Source organism: Pogona vitticeps, chromosome 2 (assembly GCF_051106095.1).
Source record: "Pogona vitticeps strain Pit_001003342236 chromosome 2, PviZW2.1, whole genome shotgun sequence".
Taxonomy (NCBI): domain Eukaryota; kingdom Metazoa; phylum Chordata; class Lepidosauria; order Squamata; family Agamidae; genus Pogona; species Pogona vitticeps.
The window spans coordinates 242,828,349-242,849,216 of NC_135784.1; the positions used below are offsets into that span (position 1 = coordinate 242,828,349).

Below are 20,868 nucleotides of genomic sequence, written 5' to 3' on the forward strand. Positions count from 1 at the left end.
CCAGTTCTTTTAGCAGCCAAATAGGTGTTTGATGCCTCCTCCAGCAGGAGCCCACTCAGAAACAGTGTCAGGAGGAGGTGGGTAGGGAAACAAGGCGACTGGTCTGAGTGGGTGCCCACTAGAAGAGGTGGGGCTTTGAAGCACCGAACACCTGCTTGGCTGCTAAACAAGCAGTTAATGCACATCTCTAGTGGGAATATTATAGGTGCATTGTCCAGATATTATGAACAGAAGATTTAATTCTGTTTTAGACAGAGTAGAATTGTGACTAGTCAACAAAGCTAAGGCAGGGCCAGCTGTGTTAAATCCAAACCCCTCCCAACATACGGATGGTGGAAATTATTTAGGACTAGCTGGCTGAACCTTGTTCCAGATCTTCCCTTCTCTGCTCTTTAGCCGGCAGAGCACTTCTGCTGGTAAATACTCAAGATCAGCCAGGAGAAAAGGATTCTGCTGGCTTAAGGGCACTTCTGCATTAGGGGATTTTTAGCAGCAGAGGAGGCTTCTGCCTATTTTAACCCCCCATACCTGACACATCTTTAAGTTCGGATTGCACTGTAACTGTCTACTGACTCTTACTATTTCAAACATAGTGTGCATATATGCTTGCACCCATTTGTTGCTATCTGTATCTTATCACTCAACATATATTTAGGCCAGACAAGACATTTTATTCTCTGTTCCTTCCCAAAGTCAAGGTATGCCACACCAAAGCTTGCTAAGTTACTTGTGAGTCAGTTGTGGGACTGACTGGCCATATACTGTATGCACCTATTCTGTTACAGAGAGAGAAACCTGAATATTTTATTCTCTCTCACTTTGTGTGTGGCTGGTGGGGTTATGTGCCCTGCTACCCATGTGACCTTGGGCAAGTTGAACAGTCTCAGAATGCCACCAAAAGGGGGACTAGTAAACTACTTCTGAGTACTAGAAATGACTTAGGAGAGTTGCCATAAATTGGAATTGACTTGACAGCACATTACTATTGCAGTATAATTGCCTATGCAGATATGGGGATAGAGTTGGTATCTCAGTTTATTGTAGAGAACTACTGATCCCCAAGTTTGTGTCTCTGTTAATTTCAAAGAGATAGGCATGCTTATCTATTTCTGCATGTACAATAAAATGTATATCAAAATATTATGGTACCTTTATGATTAACAGATTTATTTCAGTATACTTTACACTTTTGTAGATCGCAATCAATGAAAGACCTAAAGGTGCTGTAGTACTTTGGTTTTTGTTACATATTATGTTGTGTAGAATTCATATATCAGATACATTCTTATTCCTATTTATCATATTTATAGTCCATCTTTCTACTAAGAAAGATCACTGAAGGTGGCTTACAAACTTTTTAAAAGAATAATAACAGATAAAACTACATTAAACTATCAAATTAATAAAGTACATTTAAGCAAAATCATTAAAATTGCAATGGACACAGATTAAAAACAGCACAGCAGTAAACATCATATGCCATCTAAAAAGATGCGTTTTTCTGCCTTCTGAGCATCAGTTAGAGTGGAAACAAATCACAATTTAGAAAAGAATGCATTCCATAGTCTGGAAGCCACATGGGAGAAGGCCCTTTTCCACAAGCTTGTTAGGTGGGCCTTTGAACTGTTCGTATTTGTATGAGAGTGTCTCCTGAATATCTTAAAGTCTGGACACGCTGATAAAAAGACTGGCAGTCCCTCAGAAAACTAGGCCCCAAGTTATTTAGGGCTTTAAAGGTTAAGATGGATACCTTCAATCGGGCACAGTAAGCAATTGTCTACCAGTGCAGCTCTTTCAGTATTGGGGTATCATGGCCATAACAACATTCAGCAGTTAGCACCCTACCTCCTGCATGTTGCACCAACTGGACCTGCATCAAGGGTAGCCCCAGATACTGTGCATTGTAGTAGTCAAAATGTCACTAAGGCATGGATGACTACTGTTCAGACAGGTCAACTCAAAAAGGGTTGTAGCCTGGTACACTAAGCGGAGTTGTGTGAAGGAATTCCTTGTTCACCATGGTCATCCAGTGACAAAGAGCACTCCTAGACTGGCAAACGTGACTTGTCAGATGAGTATGCCTCCTTCTAGATTCTAGAATATGCTGAATTCTAATTCCTAATCTTGGCTTTCTATGGCCAGCAGTAAAAAGACAAGATTAATATTGTGCAGTGTAAACCACAGAAATTTATCAGTTAAGATCCAAATTCAAATTCCTACTCACCTTTGATGGGGATGGAGCGTAGCTCAACAAAATACATGCTTTTACATCTGTGAAGTTCCTGGCTAGAATGTAGTAGCAAGCGCTGCATGGGACTTCTTTTTGCAGCTGTAGGGAGGTGCAAAAACAATATGAAGAGACCACTGGCCTAATGGCAGCATAAGGTTGGGTTGCATGTTCATCTTTGCGTGTCTTCAGACCAGTCACTGTATTTGAGTTTTACCTTACCGAGTTATAAATGGACAGTGAGGGAAACAAAGCTATACACATCACTTTGAGTTTTTTGAAAAAAAAGTTAAGGACATGTGACCCTCCAGCTATTGTATAATAATCTCTCATTATCCCTAGCAGTACAGTATAGCCAGTGGTGAGGACTGACAGGAGATGCAGTCTCAAAAGAGGGACCTAGCTTCTGCATTCCTGGGCTAAAGAATGCGACTTATAGATTTGCACCATTCGTCCCAGTGTGTTAATTCCAGTTTGTTTCAAAATAGTAATGCACACTATCAAAACAAATCAAATGTATTTTCTAGGTGGAGATCAGATCACTCTAAATTATAGGCCAGAAAGAAGAAGCCAACTACTGTAGTTTTATGTATTTCCAAAGCAGGACACGTGACGCCACAGACGCTCTACATCATTGCCGAGCGGCGTGGGAAATTGTGTGAGGAGGGGATCCCGCGTTTTCATTGGTCGGCTAAGACTGAGCGGGCCGTGCTGATTGGTCAACGGGTAAATGTCGTCGGGTCTCATTATTGGGTAGGGCGATGAGGAACAGAGAGCGTGGATTGGTGGTCTAAAGCAGGCCGAGGGCAGAACCGCGGCGTCGATTGGGCAGGGAAGTCGGACGGGGCGGGCGGAGCGGCCATGGCGTGGTTACTTGGGCCGCGCTGAGGGACGGTTCCTTCTTTCTGTCGCATTCGGGAGAGGGTGGCCGCCGGTGGTGCCGCCGCCACGGCGAGGATGAAGGGCGCGCTGGCCAGCCCCGTGGCCGCCGCCACCCCCATGCAGGAGAGCTTCGGCTGCGCGGTGGCCAACCGCTTCCACCACCTCCTCGACGACGAGTCGGACCCTTTCGACATCCTCCGGGAGGCGGAGCGGCGCAAGCAGCAGCAGCAGCAGGGCAAGAAGCGCGAAGAGGCGGCCGTCTCCGCCGGCAGAAGGCCCGGCCCTGGGGGAGCCGCCGGGGCCGCCACGGCCAAGCGGGAGTCCCAGAAGGAGCGCAAGAGCGCCACGTTCCTGCAGGGGGAGAGCTCCCCGGCGCCCGGTAGGAAGCGGGAGTGGGACCGGGACCGGAGCGGAGCGAAGGGGACCGGGGAGGAGTCGGGGGGGAGGGACGCAGCCTCTTCACCTGAACGCGGAAGTCTCGGGCGGCCGAGGCTGCGTGGAAGCAAGTTCCCGTGATCTTTGCGGGCTTGCTTGTGAGTAAAAAGAGCCCCGGGCTCCGCGCTGCCGGCGCCTGGTGGAGCAGCCCCGCCCAGCCCGGTTTGGGTCCCACAAGGAACCAGCTTCTTTCCCAGGCAGGAGGATGGGAGCCGGTCTGGGGGCCGCTCCGGGACGGCGCCTTTTGCCTTGTCCGCTCGAGGATGGGCGAGCCTGGAGCCGGCATGGGAGGGAAGGAGGCGGCGGCGCTTCCCGGGCCCCGAAAGGCTGCCCTGCCTCCTTCCCCCCCCCCCCGGCTGCCCTTCCGCGGGTTGGCGCTTTCCCTCGCGGGGGTCTGCCGCGCCTGGAACCGCAGCCGGGCCACGCGGTGTCTCCGGAGGCGTCGCACGCTCGGCCTCGTGGTTGGCGCCGGCGGGGCTCCCGTCCTTCCAAAAGCCGACCGTGGGCGAGTCTCCTCCTCGGGAAAGGCGGCGCGTCGAGGCGAGCGATTGTGGCGTCTTGGCGGGGAGTTGCTCTCCGGCAGCCGCTGTTGGAGCCACGCTCTCCGGGGTGTCCCGTTAAACTAAGCACCGCCGCGGGGCGTCGTTTCCCGCTCACCTGTCACGCTGTGCCCCCCTGCGAGGAGGAGGGGGGGCTCCTTGGCGCGGGAGCCTCCAGAAAAGGGCTGTGGTGAAGAGGTTTTGTGTTTACTAGAGGCACCTTTCCATTACTGTACCTGGTGTTCTTCACATGCCTTGCTCCATAGTGGTGGTCACCACACGTAGCTGTACTGTAATTATTTTTACTGTTGGGATGATGGGAGTTGTAGTCCACTACCCTGAAGAACATTTAGGTTGAGGTTCCAGATTGGCCCATACAGAATCTTTGCTCGTTAGGATCTCCTCTCTCATGATCTGCAGCCTGCCATTTTAAAGGCTCTTCTAGGTTGTCTCTGTACATGTGAACAACTTGGCTTATGCTGGTTGAAAAGGTGAGGAAATCAGGCAGTAGTTTATAACTTACGTGCCCTAAGTTTAGTCAAAATGGGTGGCTGAGGGGCCTAACACCGAGGGAGGCCCAAAGAGAAAGAACAAGAAAGTGGGACTTCTCGGCAGTGGCCCCTCACCTCTGGAACAGTTTCCCCCCTGAAATTTGTCTGGCTCCCTCGCTGGGTGTTTTTAAGAGCCAACTCAAGACCTGGCTCTTTAAGCAGGCCTTTCCTCCTGTCATTTCTTAATTTATTGTTATCCTTATGGTTTAAATGTCATTGTTGATTTTAATTTTTATTATTGTTTGTTGTTAGCCGCCCAGAATAGACTTTGGTCTAGATGGGCGGGATATAAATTAAATACATAAATAAGAGGAATTGATGGGTGCTTTGCCAAATTAATACCTGTATATGCTTCGCGCACCTGCTGTTGGAATCTTCTCAGAGCAGAGAAGCCTCTTGCAGGCATTATTGTCTTCTCCCGCTTGCCATCTTTCAATTAGCATCATTACATGGGTTTTCTGATGCAGACATCAGGCAGGCATGTTATTAGACTGGAACTCCCATTAGCCCTGGCCAGTATAGCCGGTGATGAAAGATGATAGGATGAAAGCTGCGGTTTAGCAGCAACTCAAGACTGTCAAGCTGTTCATCCATACTCATTGGAAATCCTTACATAATTACAGTGAAAGCATAATTACAGTGAAAGCAAATTGCAGTATGGATGCAGGAATATACAGGTTCTTAGTATTTGCTGAAATTACAGATGTGTGAAATTCTGTTGATTAGGTTCAGTAAAAGTATTCTGTTTGGGTCAATAATTGTTAAGAAGGGAACATATATAGCAAAATCCCACCAGTTAATTCCCATAACTGATTTTCATTTTACTTTAACTGATACCTTATTTTGCCATATTTAATTGGTTGTTAGTTCATATAAAAATGTATTTATGAACGCATGGAATGCTCTACTAATGGGGTGTACATAATACAGCTATCACATTGCTGCTGCCCTTCCCGCTCTCATTGTGTTTCTAAAACGTGTGTTTAGAAGCTCCATGTACAGTATGTTGTATTGGAGTAATTAAACAAAATCAGGTAATGAACCACTGAAGCCAGGCTGTTTCTCTCCAAATAGCATTGTGTTGGCTTGCAAATCCAAGCTGTTAAAAAAGGTCAGTTGTGATTCTACTGACAAGCGTGGCTCTGCAAGCATCCCTAAACTATGAGACTGACCTGTTTAAGGGAGTGCAGTCCTTTCTAGAACAGATGGAACAAGACTCATCGAGAAAAACAAGACACCCACTAACAGTGCATGCGTCTTGTCTAGACTTGAATTTCACTTTATTCACCCTCATCCGGGCCATTATCACAGATACTGATTAAGCATTCGCTCTCTCAGCTTGAGCTGATGAAAATGAGAGAGAGCTGTATGTCATAAACATCCCAAAGGAGCTGTGCTCTAAATCTCTGGAAAGCCTCACTCAGCACTTTCATGTTCCAGAAGGGTGGGGATGGGGCAGGGGCATTGCAGGTGGAACCATGAAGTACAGATGGCATGGGCTGGAGCAGAGATTGAATACTACTTCCTGAACATGGAGTTATTAGCAAAATTGTACCACATAATCCAAAGCCTCTCCAAAGAAAATGTTACCACTGATGTTGAAGAGCTTGAGATCTCTAATGAATCAACAGGGTCACACTCACCTGTGTCTCCTATTGAGCAGCAACAGTGACAAAAAGCTGGGTTGTTGTTATAAACAGTCTGAAGGCAAGGATGAGTTAAACCGTTATCAGATCACTAAAATAATCAGGTCTTCATCCAACTGGCTACTGAAGAGCTATGGATGATGCAGAAGAAACATAAAAAGTTGCCAACAACACTGTAAGATGTGTTTGTGGCGTTCCCTTCTTAAAAATTTGTTTCAAAATGGGGGCTGCACAGTCAAGTCAGAGGTGTAGGTTTCAGACTCCACCTCTGGTGATGTTGGTTGTATAGAATGCTTCTCCCAGTTTTGTTAAGACGGATTATTGCCATTCATTCCACTTCCCCTTCCTCACTGACAGAATAGGTAGATGTTGGTACCTGCCAGAAAATAGAGCTATGATTTTCATAGTTGGTTATATTTTCTGTCCATTTTTTCCAGATCAAAACTTCTGCTTGGGATTTTGCAGCTTTACACAGTTCCTGTCAGATTGTGACAGCATCTAATATTGAGATGCTGGAAAAATGCATTAGAGAAAACGCTTGATTGCCATTAGAGAAAATGTTTGATTTTATTGATTGGGAATCCCATGTGATAAATGGACACCTACATGTGGCTCACCTGGGAAAAAGGCCTAATTTGGAAGGCTTGGTGGTCTAGCATAGGTTTTAACACATTAGACAGATATGAAACGAAGTATTAGGCTGGTATTAAAACAGGCAGCACGAAACAGAAATAGCTGTAGTTTCAGTGATGTTTTCTAAGGAGAGGGAACAAAAAGCTGTTCCACAATTTCAAATAGTGTTATATAGTTATTGTAATCAGTTTGCTTGATTAAATTATCAAACTAATGATTTTCTCTTGGCACTTCGCAGTCCAGAAGCGAGCTCCTAAAAGAGGAGAACAGCAGGGATGGAATGAAAGTAGAGGTACGGAGGTAAAACAAGATAAAGCTGAATGGAGACCTTTCAGGGAATACCGTTCTCATGAAATGGAAAGACAATCAGAGATGACAGTGGAGAGGTACGTGCTGCTGCAGAATATGTAAACTGGCCCTTGAAAGGACTTTGAGTTCATTTTATGGCAAACCTTCAGCTAGCCTTGTAATCAGTGGCTTCAGGAGGCAGTCCGCAGGGCCACAGTCTGACCTACACACAGTTATATTCTTTGTGATTTGTTAGTTGTCCCCTTTTCATGGGATATGGGGTTTCTTGTTGCTGCTATTCTTTTACTGAATTTGCTTTGTTATTTGTATGGACTATTTATGTGAGCTGGGTGTTTTCACCAAGCAGCTATACCTGCTATTTACATATATGTAGATGATAATTCTGGATGTCACCAGTAAAATTATTGACCTGTTTATCGAAGCAATGTGTAACAACAGTTACAGAATTAACAGTAGGGTTGCTGAACTATGGTGTTGTCTAACATATGTGGGTACCCTGCTTCTCCTGCTGAGCCTTGTACTCTATTGGGTTTAAATATTTGTGATTGTAACTAAATAGTGGATGGAGCCATCCCTCCTCCTTTCCTCTCTGCCAATCACTCATCTACTATCAGAGGACCAGGCAGCTCTTCTCAGAAGTTTGAGCAGATTGCCTGCAGAGGGCTTTTGAAGGCAGATTTGAGGTCATCTGGTTTACCATGTATTGGCTTAATGTACATTGTTGTCTTTAAACATAACTGTCTCTAGACTGGTGGAGCAGCATTTGGACTTGAGCTCTTGTAGAGTTGGGATAATTGTAGATGGTATTTCCTTTTGAAACTGTCCTGTTTTGTACCTGGAATTACAGCTTGTCTGAACACTGAGAGTAAAATATTAATTCACCTTGTAGAACTTTTGAGCAGCTCTTTAGAGAATAATTCATATGGATAAACTTCAGTTGTGGACTTGGAAAGAAGCTTAGATTTGCTTCTGGTATACTTGGTGAAAGTGGCAGAAGAACAAGTTGTGATTCCTCATTGGGCTGAAATGTTGCTATTGTAACTTTGATTTAGTTTTTTAAGTTTGGGAGGCAGAAGTATCAAAGCCAAAGTTTAAACAGGAATTGAGCTGGTATTTCTGTACAATAACTTGGATTTTTATGCATTTATATTATTTTTTCTTTTGTATGTTAGAGCAAACTAAGTATGTTCTCTTTCAGACCACTAGAAAGAGTTGAACGGGAAAGGCCTATGAGAGGTCGTGGCGGGGGGAGAGGTGGAATGCGAGGCAGAGGAAGAGGTGGTGGAATGAACAGGACTTTCAATGGCTTTGATCAGAGAGGCAAGCGGGAATTTGACCGGCAGAGTGGGAGTGACAAAACGTAAGTAATTTGTATCTATCTTTTCGGTATCTTAATAGCATCTTAGCAATACAGTGGTGCCTCGCATAACACGTGCACCGTAGAGCGATTAATTCGCTCTACAAGGCCGGTTTTGCGATTGCAAATGCAATCGCATACCAATGCCTCAATAGGGAAAAAATCGCAGAGCGAAGGTCGGTAAGCGGTTCGCTTTGCGCCCCACCGATCAGCTGTTTGGCGGGTCCAAAATGGCCGCCGGAAGCTGCAAAATGGCCGCACGCAGCGTTTTTGCGCCCTCGTTAAGCGAGGGGAGGGCGCGAAAATGGCTGCCGGCCATCGGAAAAACATCGCTGAACAGTGAGTACAGCAGCCGATTGGAACACATTAAACACTGTTTAATGCGTTCCAATGGGCTTTTCTGCCCCACTCAGCGATGTTTTCACACAGCGAGGGTTAATACTTGGTTTCATAAGAGGATTATTCGTAGGAGTGATATCCTACACATTTATATAGGCTGCTTTTGTGCAGTTGTTTTTATATAAGAATCTTAGTTTCCTAGATGAAAAGAACTGAAAGAGTTATTATTTCTTTCTCTAGAGGAATCCGAGCAGAAGAGAAAAGGGGTGGAAGTGGACCTCGCAACTGGGGATCTGTTAAGGATGATCTGAGGTATGATCATGTATTCTAGTGAACGCCCTAGAACATAATTTTGTTGATTTGTCATATGACCTTTTCTTGGCTCTGCTGCTTTCCGGGCTCACATCCTCCTATGTTTCTGTGCTCAGGGAAGGCGAAGAAAAGAAGCCCAGCATAGAATCTGAATGAGGAACGAAGGGTAGCTTCACAAACTGCTGGCACATGACCAATGGGGGAATGGAGCCTTCAACATAAAAAGAGTCCATCCCTCTTATACTTATTTGCCCCCCCGCCCCAAATTCTCTCTATGCATATTTAGCAGGGTTGATGTTTCCTTTAGTCTTGATTTTTTCAACATTTTCAGCTTTTTGCCCTTTCCTCTGAATTTAGAAGCTAACATGTTTATGCCAAATGATGTATCAGTCTTATTTTATTGTGCAATCTGAATCATTATGATGGATCTTGCCTAGTGGGAGGACTCCTGTCTTCTATGTGCAAGTCTCCAGGACCAGCCCTTGGCATCTCTTGAATGAATTCTGCAAGGAACTCCCAGGATCACTTTTGCTCAGGCCCCTGCAGAGGAGCTGATTACAATACTGCCTTACAGTATTTGAGCAGGCAGTCCAAATTGTTTGAAAAAGTAATGTAGCCTTTTTAAAAAATAGAAATTGGATGTTTTGAAAGCTGAAATTGTTGGTATTTGAGCATGAATCTTATTTCTAACTTTATTACATTTTTAAAGCACAAACTGGCAAAATTGTCCCTAACACAGGTGTCATAACACTCATTTGCATGCTGCCATTGTGCCAGAGAAGAGCTAAAGAGGCAGATTGGAGAAATATATTCTGGATTTTTATTAATGATTAATTTTAGTGCAATTATTTATCTTGATGTAAAGTATTATTTATCCTGTGATGCATTGTGCCAGCTGCAGAGAATAATGTCTTGTGCCCCTCCCCCCCAGACACTAAATACAGTTATTCTTCCAGATAGTCCTGTGGGCTTCATCACACAGTGCAGTCTTTGATTTTCGGTGGCTTTAATGGGTGTATTAATATCCTACAGTGAGCTGGAAGCACCTGCTCCTATGGAAGAAATCGCTGAAACGGAAGAGACTCCAGCAGTGCCTGAGGGAGAAGCACCGATCAAGTATGAGCTAATTTTGAATACCTTGCTCCTTTTCCCCCAAGTCACAATTATAGATAACCAGGCATCCTGCCAAGCAGACTAGATTTTCATGTGGTCCCATCTAAAAATAGAAAGCAGGGGTGATACTGGCAGATCGTGACTACAGTGCTGGCAAGAATCTCTATCTTGAACTTAACAGCCTAATCTTAAAGAAACATTTGCAGAGCTGAAGTTCAAGCTACTGCTTGCATATATTCTTGGAACTTTCTCTACCAGACCTGGCTGCATTGTCAGGTAGCTAGCTGGACAGCTACATGCAGCCTTTATGTTTTTGCACTCGTGGGCAAAAACTGGAGGTATGCCAAACTTTGCTAAATTAACACAAGTACTTAGCCAGTGAGGTGCATCTGTCTTGATGAGTTAGAGGTTGAACAGGTTTATTCTACACATAACCAGTTTTGGGGATCTGTGAAGCTATGCATATGCTATCTTAAAAGCCTATATGCAACTGTCACAGGACAAGAGTTACACCGAAATGTTTGGCCTGCTCTCTTAATTCCTTGTTCAGGATCTTAAGAGCTTTTGCCTCTATTGTTATTGGAGACCTTGCATTGCACGGCTATGTGAGGCAGAAATCTTGAGAATTAGCAGGAAGTACATTTGTATTAAGACTATCATTTCTCTGATCTATAGCTATTATGGCAGTGGTCAATGGGTCTTAACATATTTCCAGTCTAGAATGCCCTTTGGATGTCATAAAAAACTGCTACAAAGTGGCTCATCATATTTCTCACAACAGTGATAGTAGTTACCGTGCCCTATTTCATATCTAAATTTTGGTTTAGAGCCTCTTGTCTGCAGCTGAAATCTAGAACCTGTTTTGTTTGTTAGAAAACTTCTCTCATTCTGAATTCTCATGAAACATCAAGGTGTAAAATACTGTGCTCTCTTTGATGGGCAAAGTACTTTTATTTGATTTTTTTCCCTTGCCTGTCATCTGTTAAATTGCTTAAAACATACATAAAGTGTTTCTGCTTACCCCTCTTTCATAGCCTGATCCTTGTAGTGTGTTCCCTCTTCATATAGCATGTGGTGGTTAATTTTAGTGGGGAGGGGGTGATGCCTGTTCTCTTGTTTCCTGTTGTTGCAATTTAAAAATTGCAACAAGCCTATAAGGGGTGGCTAAAGGGAAGATGTGGCTGAAGAAGCCTATTTACATAATTAAGTTTTTAATTTTTTATTATTGTTATGATTATGATGGTAAATGTCACTGCAGTGCATTTTTGGTAACTTACTAATGGGTTTAACTAAGACTTGAGTTTTTAAATCGAAAAGCCCCATTAGGTCCTCTACAGGCCAAAATAAAATCCAAGAAGTTACATTTGAGGAGTATGTGGAACCATAGGGTGTTGGTAGTCACTCAAAACATGGCACCAATTGCTTCCTCCACTCCTTGGAGGGCACAAAGGGCCTTTCCAAGCTAGAAAAGAGACATATTCTAATTCTAATATGTTCTCTCCGAAGTGACTTCTATATTTTGGTTTAGACTCTTTCTAGGTACCATAAACACCTTCGGCTCATCAACTGCTTTTCCCTCCCCATCTTTTTCATACATGGTTCCTTTTTTTGGTTTTGGTAGCTTTCTCATTCACTTCTGTGGTTAGGAAAACATCTGCCCGTTGTCTCTCCCTTTTTATCTTTGATTTCTTTCTTTCCACTTGATTCTCTCTAGACTGCTGAGGGGATGGCACACACTGTCTCCTGTTCCGCTTTCCTCTCACACCACAGTATACACGTTAGCTTTCTTCTCAATGAAAAATATGAGTAGGCTGGAAACAGGAATTGGTCCCTGAATGCACATTTTTCATGCAAGTGTTTGAAATAATCTCTTCTTCTGATTGAGGGCTGTATTGAAGAGTATGCAAGCTAAAAATAAGTTATTTTCTGTGATCTGATGCAAGCATCTATAAAATATTTTTTAATTTAAAAGCTTTTCAACATGGTATATCAAACCATAATGGGCATTTTTAAAAAAAACAACTCAAGACCTGGTTATATAGACAGGCCTTCCCTTCGGGCATTAGTTAACTTACCTCTTCTTTTCCTCTATTTTTAACTGTCGTCTATTGTATAAATGTTGAAAATTTTCAATATACAGTATATTAACTGTTTTTACTCTTGTGTTTTGTGAGCCGCCCAAAGTAGACTATGTCTAAATGGGCGACATATAAGCTTAATAAATAAATAAAAATAATCTACATATGCCTTAAGATCAGATCAAAATAATCTCCAATTTTTTTGAGACTGTATAGAATATCTGTAATGCATGGGAGGAATCTGCTGCAATATTTTTTTTGCTGATCTTCACAAGTTTTAACCCCCTTTTCCTGTGGAGACCTCTTATTTTATATTTCCTTGCTCCATTCTGGGTTTTCAATATTTTCATATATCTTATTTTTCATCTATCATGGAACTCAAATGCATTTTGCATTTTTGCTATATAACTTAAGATGAGTTTCAAACAATATTTGGAGAAACAAAGGAAAATTCCGGGGGTGGGGGGGGGAGGCAATGGTATTCAAGCTCATCTTTGCTGTCTTTTCAAAGCAGGTAGACACCTTACTCTTCAGGCAAGCTTTCCCTTAATGACTGGCTGCCTGGACGGGATTTTTAAATAGATGGCTTGTGTCTTACTGCTTTGAATGCATTTTTGTGTTGCCTTTTTTACTGTTTTATCTGTTTAGTCCTGTCTAGAAATTGCACACTTACTGTTTTTAGTTTTCAATATTGTCTTTTAATGATGTAAGCTGCTTTGGGGTCCTTCTTAAGGAGAAAGGCGAGGTAAAATATTTCAAATAAATAAATACTAAATTAATTTTATTAGCTTGCCTTTAGCAGCCAGTTTTGACACCCAGCTGTGTGGTGTAAGTGGCAACAGAATTACAGCTACAGCCCTGAAATATCCATATTCTTTTTCCATTCTAGATCTTGATGAAATTCATAAAGGTACCTGTCTAGAAAAATATATACATCTGTTAGGTTTTGTCAGGCTTATTGCGTTCAGGAAGAATGAACTAGTTCTGTTTTTCTTTCATATGGCAGAATTCTGATGTATGTACATGTGAAGCATGGAAACTAGTAAAATGTTTGTTGATTAGTGAAAGTCTAGAACTTATTAACAAGGCAATGGACATGTACTTCCTAGAGGTTTCTTGGGTGAGCAAGCTTGCAGTTTGTGCACCAAGTACACAAAGATCAATTTTGATTACACACACATAGTATTTTTATTTATTTATTTTATTTTATTAGAATTATACCCCACGCATCTAGACAGAGTCTACTCTGAGTGGCAAGTCTTGCAGACTTGGTTGCTAGAATTAGTCACACTGTAGCTGAACATATGCTCCTGTTATTATAGGAAAAATAAGCCTTTTGTGGAGCTCTGACATCCTGCATGATAAGAAGAGTGGTAGAACCGTATAGAACAGCCTTTCCTCAGTCTGGGACCATCTGGATACTGTTAATAACAAGTCCTGTTATCCCCAATCAGCATTGCCTGTCATTGGAGAGATGGGAGTCGCTGTTTAATCACCTAGAAAGATTCTGTATCATGGTTACCTGATCTACAAAACATAGACCGTAAAATCTGTTTTATGAACAGTTCCTTAATAATAATTTTGCTACCAATGACACAGCAATTGAATGCTACTGCAGTGGTAGCTTCTGGGTTTTAGTGCCACATGTACCAATCCCTGTTGTAACACCAGAGTTTTCTGTGTAACTGGAGTAATAAGAGGCAATCATCATCAAATTCTTGGAAAAACCATAAAAGGGGCAACCCCGGCGCATCTGATGCAGACTGAGCATGCTCAGTGGCCATGGAATGTTGAATGATTATTGTGGATGGAAACCTGGGCTCAAGTAGGAGAGTAATGGGAATGGAACGGACGATTATTGGAGAGAACGTGCACAATGGACTGGCTAGCACACTCCACACTGCAATATGTCATTGCAAGTCTCACTTGTGCAAAATTCTCTCTGCTGCTGTTTAGAAATGTAGGTTGCTGCCTTCAGTGAAATTATACTGCACCTTTCAGTTCCTGGCATTTCACAGGCTAATGGTTTTTACTTTACAACTATAAACCCTTAGAGTTGCTGAAGGAGAGCCAGTGGAAGAAGTAGCTCAAGAGATGACGTTGGATGAGTGGAAAAATCTTCAGGAACAAAATCGACCAAAGCCCGAATTCAACATCCGGAAGCCTGAAACCACTGTTCCTTCCAAAGCAGTGGTGATTCACAAGTCAAAATATAGCGATGATGTAAGCATTAACTTAGAATTTAGAGGGTTCTTCCTTTCAACCCTGAGGTAAAATTTCTGGCTTTTCAGTATTGAAATTCATTCTTTCTAAAAAAATCTGAAAAGATATCAACACATTGTTAGAACATGCAGTTCAGCGCCCTGAAAAGCTGGAGATTTTTTAACTTCCACTAACACAAACTTCCTTTTTTACTTGATGGTTCAGCTATAGCAAACAAACAGAAGCATTTTTGTTCCTGCTTCTTTGTGGCTTTTGCTGGCTATGGAATAGCAGTTGCTGCATTTCATAGTCTGTAGCTTGCAATCATGCACAGAACTCTAATTCTCTGCTGCACTTGAGGATAGGGACTAAGAGAAAAGAGTCATAGAAAGAAGGGGTGCTCATTGCATTCAGCCGAAGGCCATGCATAGAGCCTTCTACACTTAAAAGGGTTTGCATTTATGATATATCCATATGATCGGGGACCTTGATTATGCAGACAGAGCCTGCGTATTGGTCTGGATCTAACTTTACACTGCCATCCAGATAGCAATACAGTGGATTTTTCTTCCTTTCCATCACAGCCCTTTTCATAGCAAGAAAACCAGCTCTTTTATGACACCCCCTTTTTGAACAGTTTTCAGAAGTACATGAGGGGGGGAACAGGGATTGTATCCCTCTTAGTTCTACTGATGGAAACAGTTATGTCCTACAAAGACTCGGCTAGCAGAATACATTATGCCATTTTCAGTTTTGCTGTGCAAAGAGAGAACAGAGCAAGTCATAGGTTAGGAAGATGAGCAGGGTAGAGAGGAATTCCTGTGTCTTCATCAGTTAGAACTCACAAGTAACTTGACAATTTCCCCCAGCTGCCAGCCTTCTCCGTGGGGAGGAACCCCATGTTATCTCTGATCAGTGATCAGAGAGAATCCTGAGATTCCTCCTTCCCACTTGTGTTCTTGGAGCCGTGGATGAACAGGCTGGGGCAGGACAAATGAATAGAAGAGACCTTGAGAAGATGATGTGGGCTTGTGGCAAGGACTTTGTCTAAGCCCTCTGAGCCTAATTTCAGCTACCCAGAGGTTGTCCTCTCCTGAAGTAGGTCGTGGACCATGTTTTTCTTAGTGGTGGTACCAGGAGAATCCCCAGCTCAAGAGAAGGCCTGTCATGTGAAAACTTACTCAGATCAAAAAGGCTGGCTTTGCTTATTGGGCTGTTAGTGGCAGTACATGCTTATTATATTAGGCTTGTTGTTCACTGTATCAAGTTAATCTGTGTAAAAGCTGTGTTAATCTTCATAATACTCAGTTTGAAAATAGTGTTACATAGATTGTTTATGCCATATCTTGCTTTGAAATAATTGCAGGAAAGCAGCTAATATATCAATATAATAAAATGTAGCACTTTGAATATCAAATACATTTGTGTCATAACAGATAGCGATTCTGATTTATAATTTCACTCTTTGAAGACAAAATAGTTTTCTTTATTTACACAGCTGCAGAAAAGACTGAATAATAGAAAGAGGTGTTAAGGATATACTTGTCAGTAATACTGATTTTTTTTAATTGAACGTACAAAAGCCAAGGCAGTGTAAGGCCACAGAATCTAGCAAAAATGTAATACATTTATTTCAGCTTCATTTTATGCTTATTTCATTGCTGTGATACTGAAGTGCTTGGAGTACAACCAGCAGCAGTGTATCATGGAGTGATCAGTGGGCTGATAGTTGTAATCCAAAACATTGGGATATAGGAGTAAGGAAGGCTGATGTATGTAGACAACTAGGATAGTAAGTTGATACTGGACATTATTGGTACACCTTGTAGAAAAAAATGTTAGTATCAAGCAACCAAAATAATTATTTGGAAGGACGTTTTGGGTGCATCTGTCCACATCTCAATATCTTGTGGGTTCCTGCTCTAATTTTGCTGCCATCTTTCGCATGACAGATGACAACATGGGACACATCCTCTCAGTAGAAGTTCCAGTGTTGCAGAATTGCCTCCAAAAATCTGTTTTGATTCCTTGCTTCTTGTTTTTAGATGTTTGGTTCAGCTGCTCTTCTTTCAGAGACATCTAGGTATGCTTTGGTTATGGCTGTTCTTTTCATTGTTCTTTTTTTTTTTTGGTGCTGTAGTGCCTTTTGAATTTCTTACAAGTTAGATTGGATACCTGTTGGGTCAAAAGTTGGGTGGACGTATTGTCATTCTTGCCTGTAACTGTTATTTTTAGTTCCTTTCCAACAGCTTCTAGGAAGCCTTCAGTGCTCCTTTAGATGTTTAAAGAAAAGCCAGATGGTACACTTAGTGTTCGCAATTTCTGTTCTAGGTGCTGAAGGAGGATGGTGAAGACGATTCTCACTTTTTTCGAAAAGCAGCAAATGACATCACTTCTCAACTGGATATTAATTTTGGGAGTTTGCCTCGCCCTGGACGTGGAGCCAGAGGAGGACGAGGCGGTCGTGGACGCGTCCGTAGAGTTGAGGACTCGGGACCCAGGGCAGAAGTGATGGTAATCATTTCACATCTCTCCAAAGCCATCCTTACAAACCCAAAATGGTACCATCCACTTACAACAGGATGGTCTTGGGGAAACGTTTAGTGCAGTGAATTTTGGGTTTGTTCATTGGCCGTGGAAAACCTACTTAAGAAATGGCAGAAAGTGTACATGTATTGGACTTAAAATGAACAGTTCATTGTCAGCCCTACTGGTGCTATCTATTAACAGTCAGTTTCTCTTCCCTGATTAAGTACATTTGGAATATCAGGCAAAATCCAAAGGAACAAGACAAAAACATGTGGCACCTTAAAGACTATTACATAAAACAGGGAGGAAGGAGTTAGCACAGACTAACATGGCTACCTCTTCTAAAATTATATCCAGAATAAAGGCACTTAGTGTACAGAGACAAATAATTCAAACAGGCATAAACAATCTTAGATTTCAATTGAAAAAAGAGAGATTCCAAACCGAGATAGTATCTAGCTTGGTTGCTTAGTAGCTCCCAGATTCTCTTCAGCCATTTGCTGATCTAAAGAAATGACTGGGACACTTTAATTTTCTATGGGTTTCACAGTGAAGTATGGATTTTAAAAAATGCCTGGAAGTAGAAGGGCTCCCTAGGGGTATGAAGGTAAGCAGCAAGAAAATCTAAACAGCTAGATTTCCTTCAATGTTTGCATCTACCACCAGAAGGCTCACATGTGTGGATGGCAGTTAAGGGTTCTTTTTAGAAGAGTACATTGACATGAACTGTTAAGAGAATAGCAGTGAGGGGAGGAGACTGAATTTGGAATTTTAAAAATGCAGTTATCTCACTTGGTACCCTGATCCTTCTTTTGACAGTTTTAATTTCACAACTCTGGAAGGTCCAGTACCAACTGGTAGAACAGGCTAAAAGAGAAGGCCTGAGCCAAGGACACCCAAATGAGCTTCATGGGCTAAAATCTGGAATGTACTTTCATTGGTACATCATAGATTTTCAGGCTTTAGGAATTCTTAAAATCTTAATTCTTGTGGTCAGTGTGCTGGAAAAACTGCATGCCTGATGTACACTGAAGCCACCCATTTATTGTTAAAACAAGTGGTTCATGATGTAACAGGGCCTCCTGCTGTTGGATAGCAACGGTCACTGGCCCTAGTCAGCATAAAGGGTGTGGGGGTGCAGGAAGGGAACTGTAGCCCAACAACAGAGAAGTGCCTGCTGCAGTGGCTTAATAATACTCTGGCCATGACCTGAGCACAGGACCAAGGCAGAAAAGGTGATGGACAAAATAACACCTGAGTCTAGGACAAATAGCTTAGAACTATCTATTTTTTTCTTCTTAGATGCACATCACTGCACCAAACCCTGATGACCCTGAGGATTTTCCTGCTTTAGCTTGAAAGAACCATCTGGCACCTCCAAAATAGCTGTGAAGATACCAGCTTTACATCGCTGTGGAAGAGAATCATTCTGGTCTACAGAGAGAAATGACTTTTGTGTGTGAATTTTCCACTTCTATTATGTTAAGAGCATAGACATATTCAGTGGGCCAAGATATGAAGGTCCAGTACCAACTGTATTTGGATTAGCAGTGTGAAGGCTTATGGTATCATACACGAGAGGTTTCAAATAAAGGTTCAAGATGGTTCCAACAGGTACAAAAGGATGATTCTTTGTCTGTGGTGTTCCGGTATAAGCTCTGTAAGATGATCCGTTTTGGGGACTTTATGGCAAAACCCTGTAGATGCTTCACAACTGTTTGCCCAGCTTCATGGAGTGAAATATACCTTTGCCATATCAAATAGTTTGCACAATTTCTAGAAGTTGGCAAATAAAAAGCAAAGCATACCAACCAGATGTTTGTTTGGTATTTGGGCTCTTAAATTTTTTATTTACATTGGCAAACAATTGAAATTATCTCTTTTTTTGTAAACCATCCATCGGCTTTTGGAAAGCGAGTTTTATTACAACCTTCAGCGTGTTGCTGAGGTTCTTTCTGTATGAGACAATGTTCCTCCATTAAAAGAGCACTGATAAAGATTAGACTAGAGATGCTAGTTTTTCGTTTGGGACTTTTGCTTTTCAAGGAGCCGTATTCTGTTTGAGCCTAACCTAAAATTGGTGACACTAAGATATGACCAGATTTAAAACATTTCAGTGTGGACATAAACCGAAGATCCTCTCTATTATTTTTAGGTTATAACCTGCTAAGTATCACCTGGCACTCTCCTGGATTTGTTTCTGTCATTGCGTTAGTCAAGGTTTTGCTAATACCTTTAATTTAGTTTAACTAAACATTTTCTTTGGTAGCTCTTAAAAGACATTTGGCCTTTACTGCTCCTTGCTGAGGGCCTGTTTGTGTATTGCATTCAGGTATAAATAACTAAATATAACCTTCAAGAGACGTAGCTCTAAGCAGAATTGTTTTATATTTCCCAATAAGAACTGAATTGATGGCTTAGTTGTAGAAAGATCATATATGTTTCACTGGTAAAAATCCACCAAGTCACTTTCCCTTGTAATACATATATACACACACAACACTGTCCATATGAATATTCAGAAAATCTTGCATTCTCTGCCACTCCTGTGGTGGTATAAGCATTACATTTTATTTGTATACAATTATTTTACAAGTTAAAATATAATCAAACTGCACTTGAATGACAGATGCACACTATCAAATTAACCTTTCAAGATAGTGTTAAGTTTACTCATAAAATACATATAGCAAAATAAATGTCTTTCTTTAAATATTAGATTCTTTTAAAAAAATGAGCAGTATCGATTATGCCATATGCTTCGCACAAAAAGGTCTGTACAAGAGTTTACAAAGAAGTTGATACAAAACTACATGCTTCTGTCCAGTCTTTCAACAGCACAGCTGTCAATACTGTAGCAGGTCAAAGTTGTGAAATATCTTCACTGTTAACTGATAGGAAATGTGTAGAAGATTATAATATATGCTTGAGCACAGATAAGCAGCATAACCCTGAAAAAGAATGGATAAATTCCTTTACAGCTCAGTGCTTGTTTTAAGGTGATTGCAGTTATGTTAACCAACTATTACAGAGCTTAAGTCACTTCATGTGGTAAGTACTGTGGGTAAGGAGGCAGAATGTCTGGTAAGACACCTATGCTAATTGGTTATAAACTGAAGCACATGCATCAACTGAAAAAAATGGAGAATTCTCTGGTTTACGAACTTCGGGTACTAGATCACCCAGAAACCTTGAAAGCTTTTTCCAAGGATAAGATCAGGCTTTAATGGGGCTGGGTGGGTGTTACATAATTCAGTTAAACTTTTGCAGGTGTAACTTTAGACAGCAGATTGCTGCAACGTATGAAATTACTGTAGGACGTCTGTTGCATACTGAGTCATGCAACAAATAATGTGTACATTAACTTCATAGCTTGCAGCAGTTTGCTGCAAGTAGTTATGCCATTTGAGTTGGGCCAGCAGTAGTCTTTTGGCCTGTGCCTAAAAAGAGTGCTGAGTCAAATCTGTAATGTAAGTGGCAAGCATTAAACTCCTGGCAGTACTACTAAACTCAATGGGACTTCTCAGCAATTATGCCTAGGATTGTATGAAAGCCAGTAGCAGGTCTCTTCCATGCAATGTAGGGACATTTTGAGCTTTCTGGAGCAGCGCTTAGCATTTGCTAGCTATATAGCAAAACATTTCCTCTCTAGGGGACAAAACAATTTGAAAAAGTGCCTAGTAAAAAAGCATGGCCAATGAGTTCCATTTAAAAGA

General features: G+C 41.9%; 1 protein-coding gene across 1 annotated transcript; it reads left to right on the plus strand.

Moving 5' to 3' along the window:
* Window positions 1-3,066: 3,066 nt before the first annotated feature.
* Window positions 3,067-19,154, plus strand: HABP4 (hyaluronan binding protein 4). The gene is made up of 8 exons (XM_020803286.3): window positions 3,067-3,488; window positions 7,152-7,299; window positions 8,421-8,582; window positions 9,159-9,230; window positions 10,263-10,346; window positions 14,476-14,644; window positions 16,955-17,137; window positions 18,455-19,154. Exons 1-8 carry the CDS (start codon window positions 3,185-3,187, stop codon window positions 18,509-18,511), a joined length of 1,179 nt encoding a protein of 392 aa, XP_020658945.3. The 5' UTR covers window positions 3,067-3,184; the 3' UTR covers window positions 18,512-19,154.
* Window positions 19,155-20,868: the final 1,714 nt, after the last annotated feature.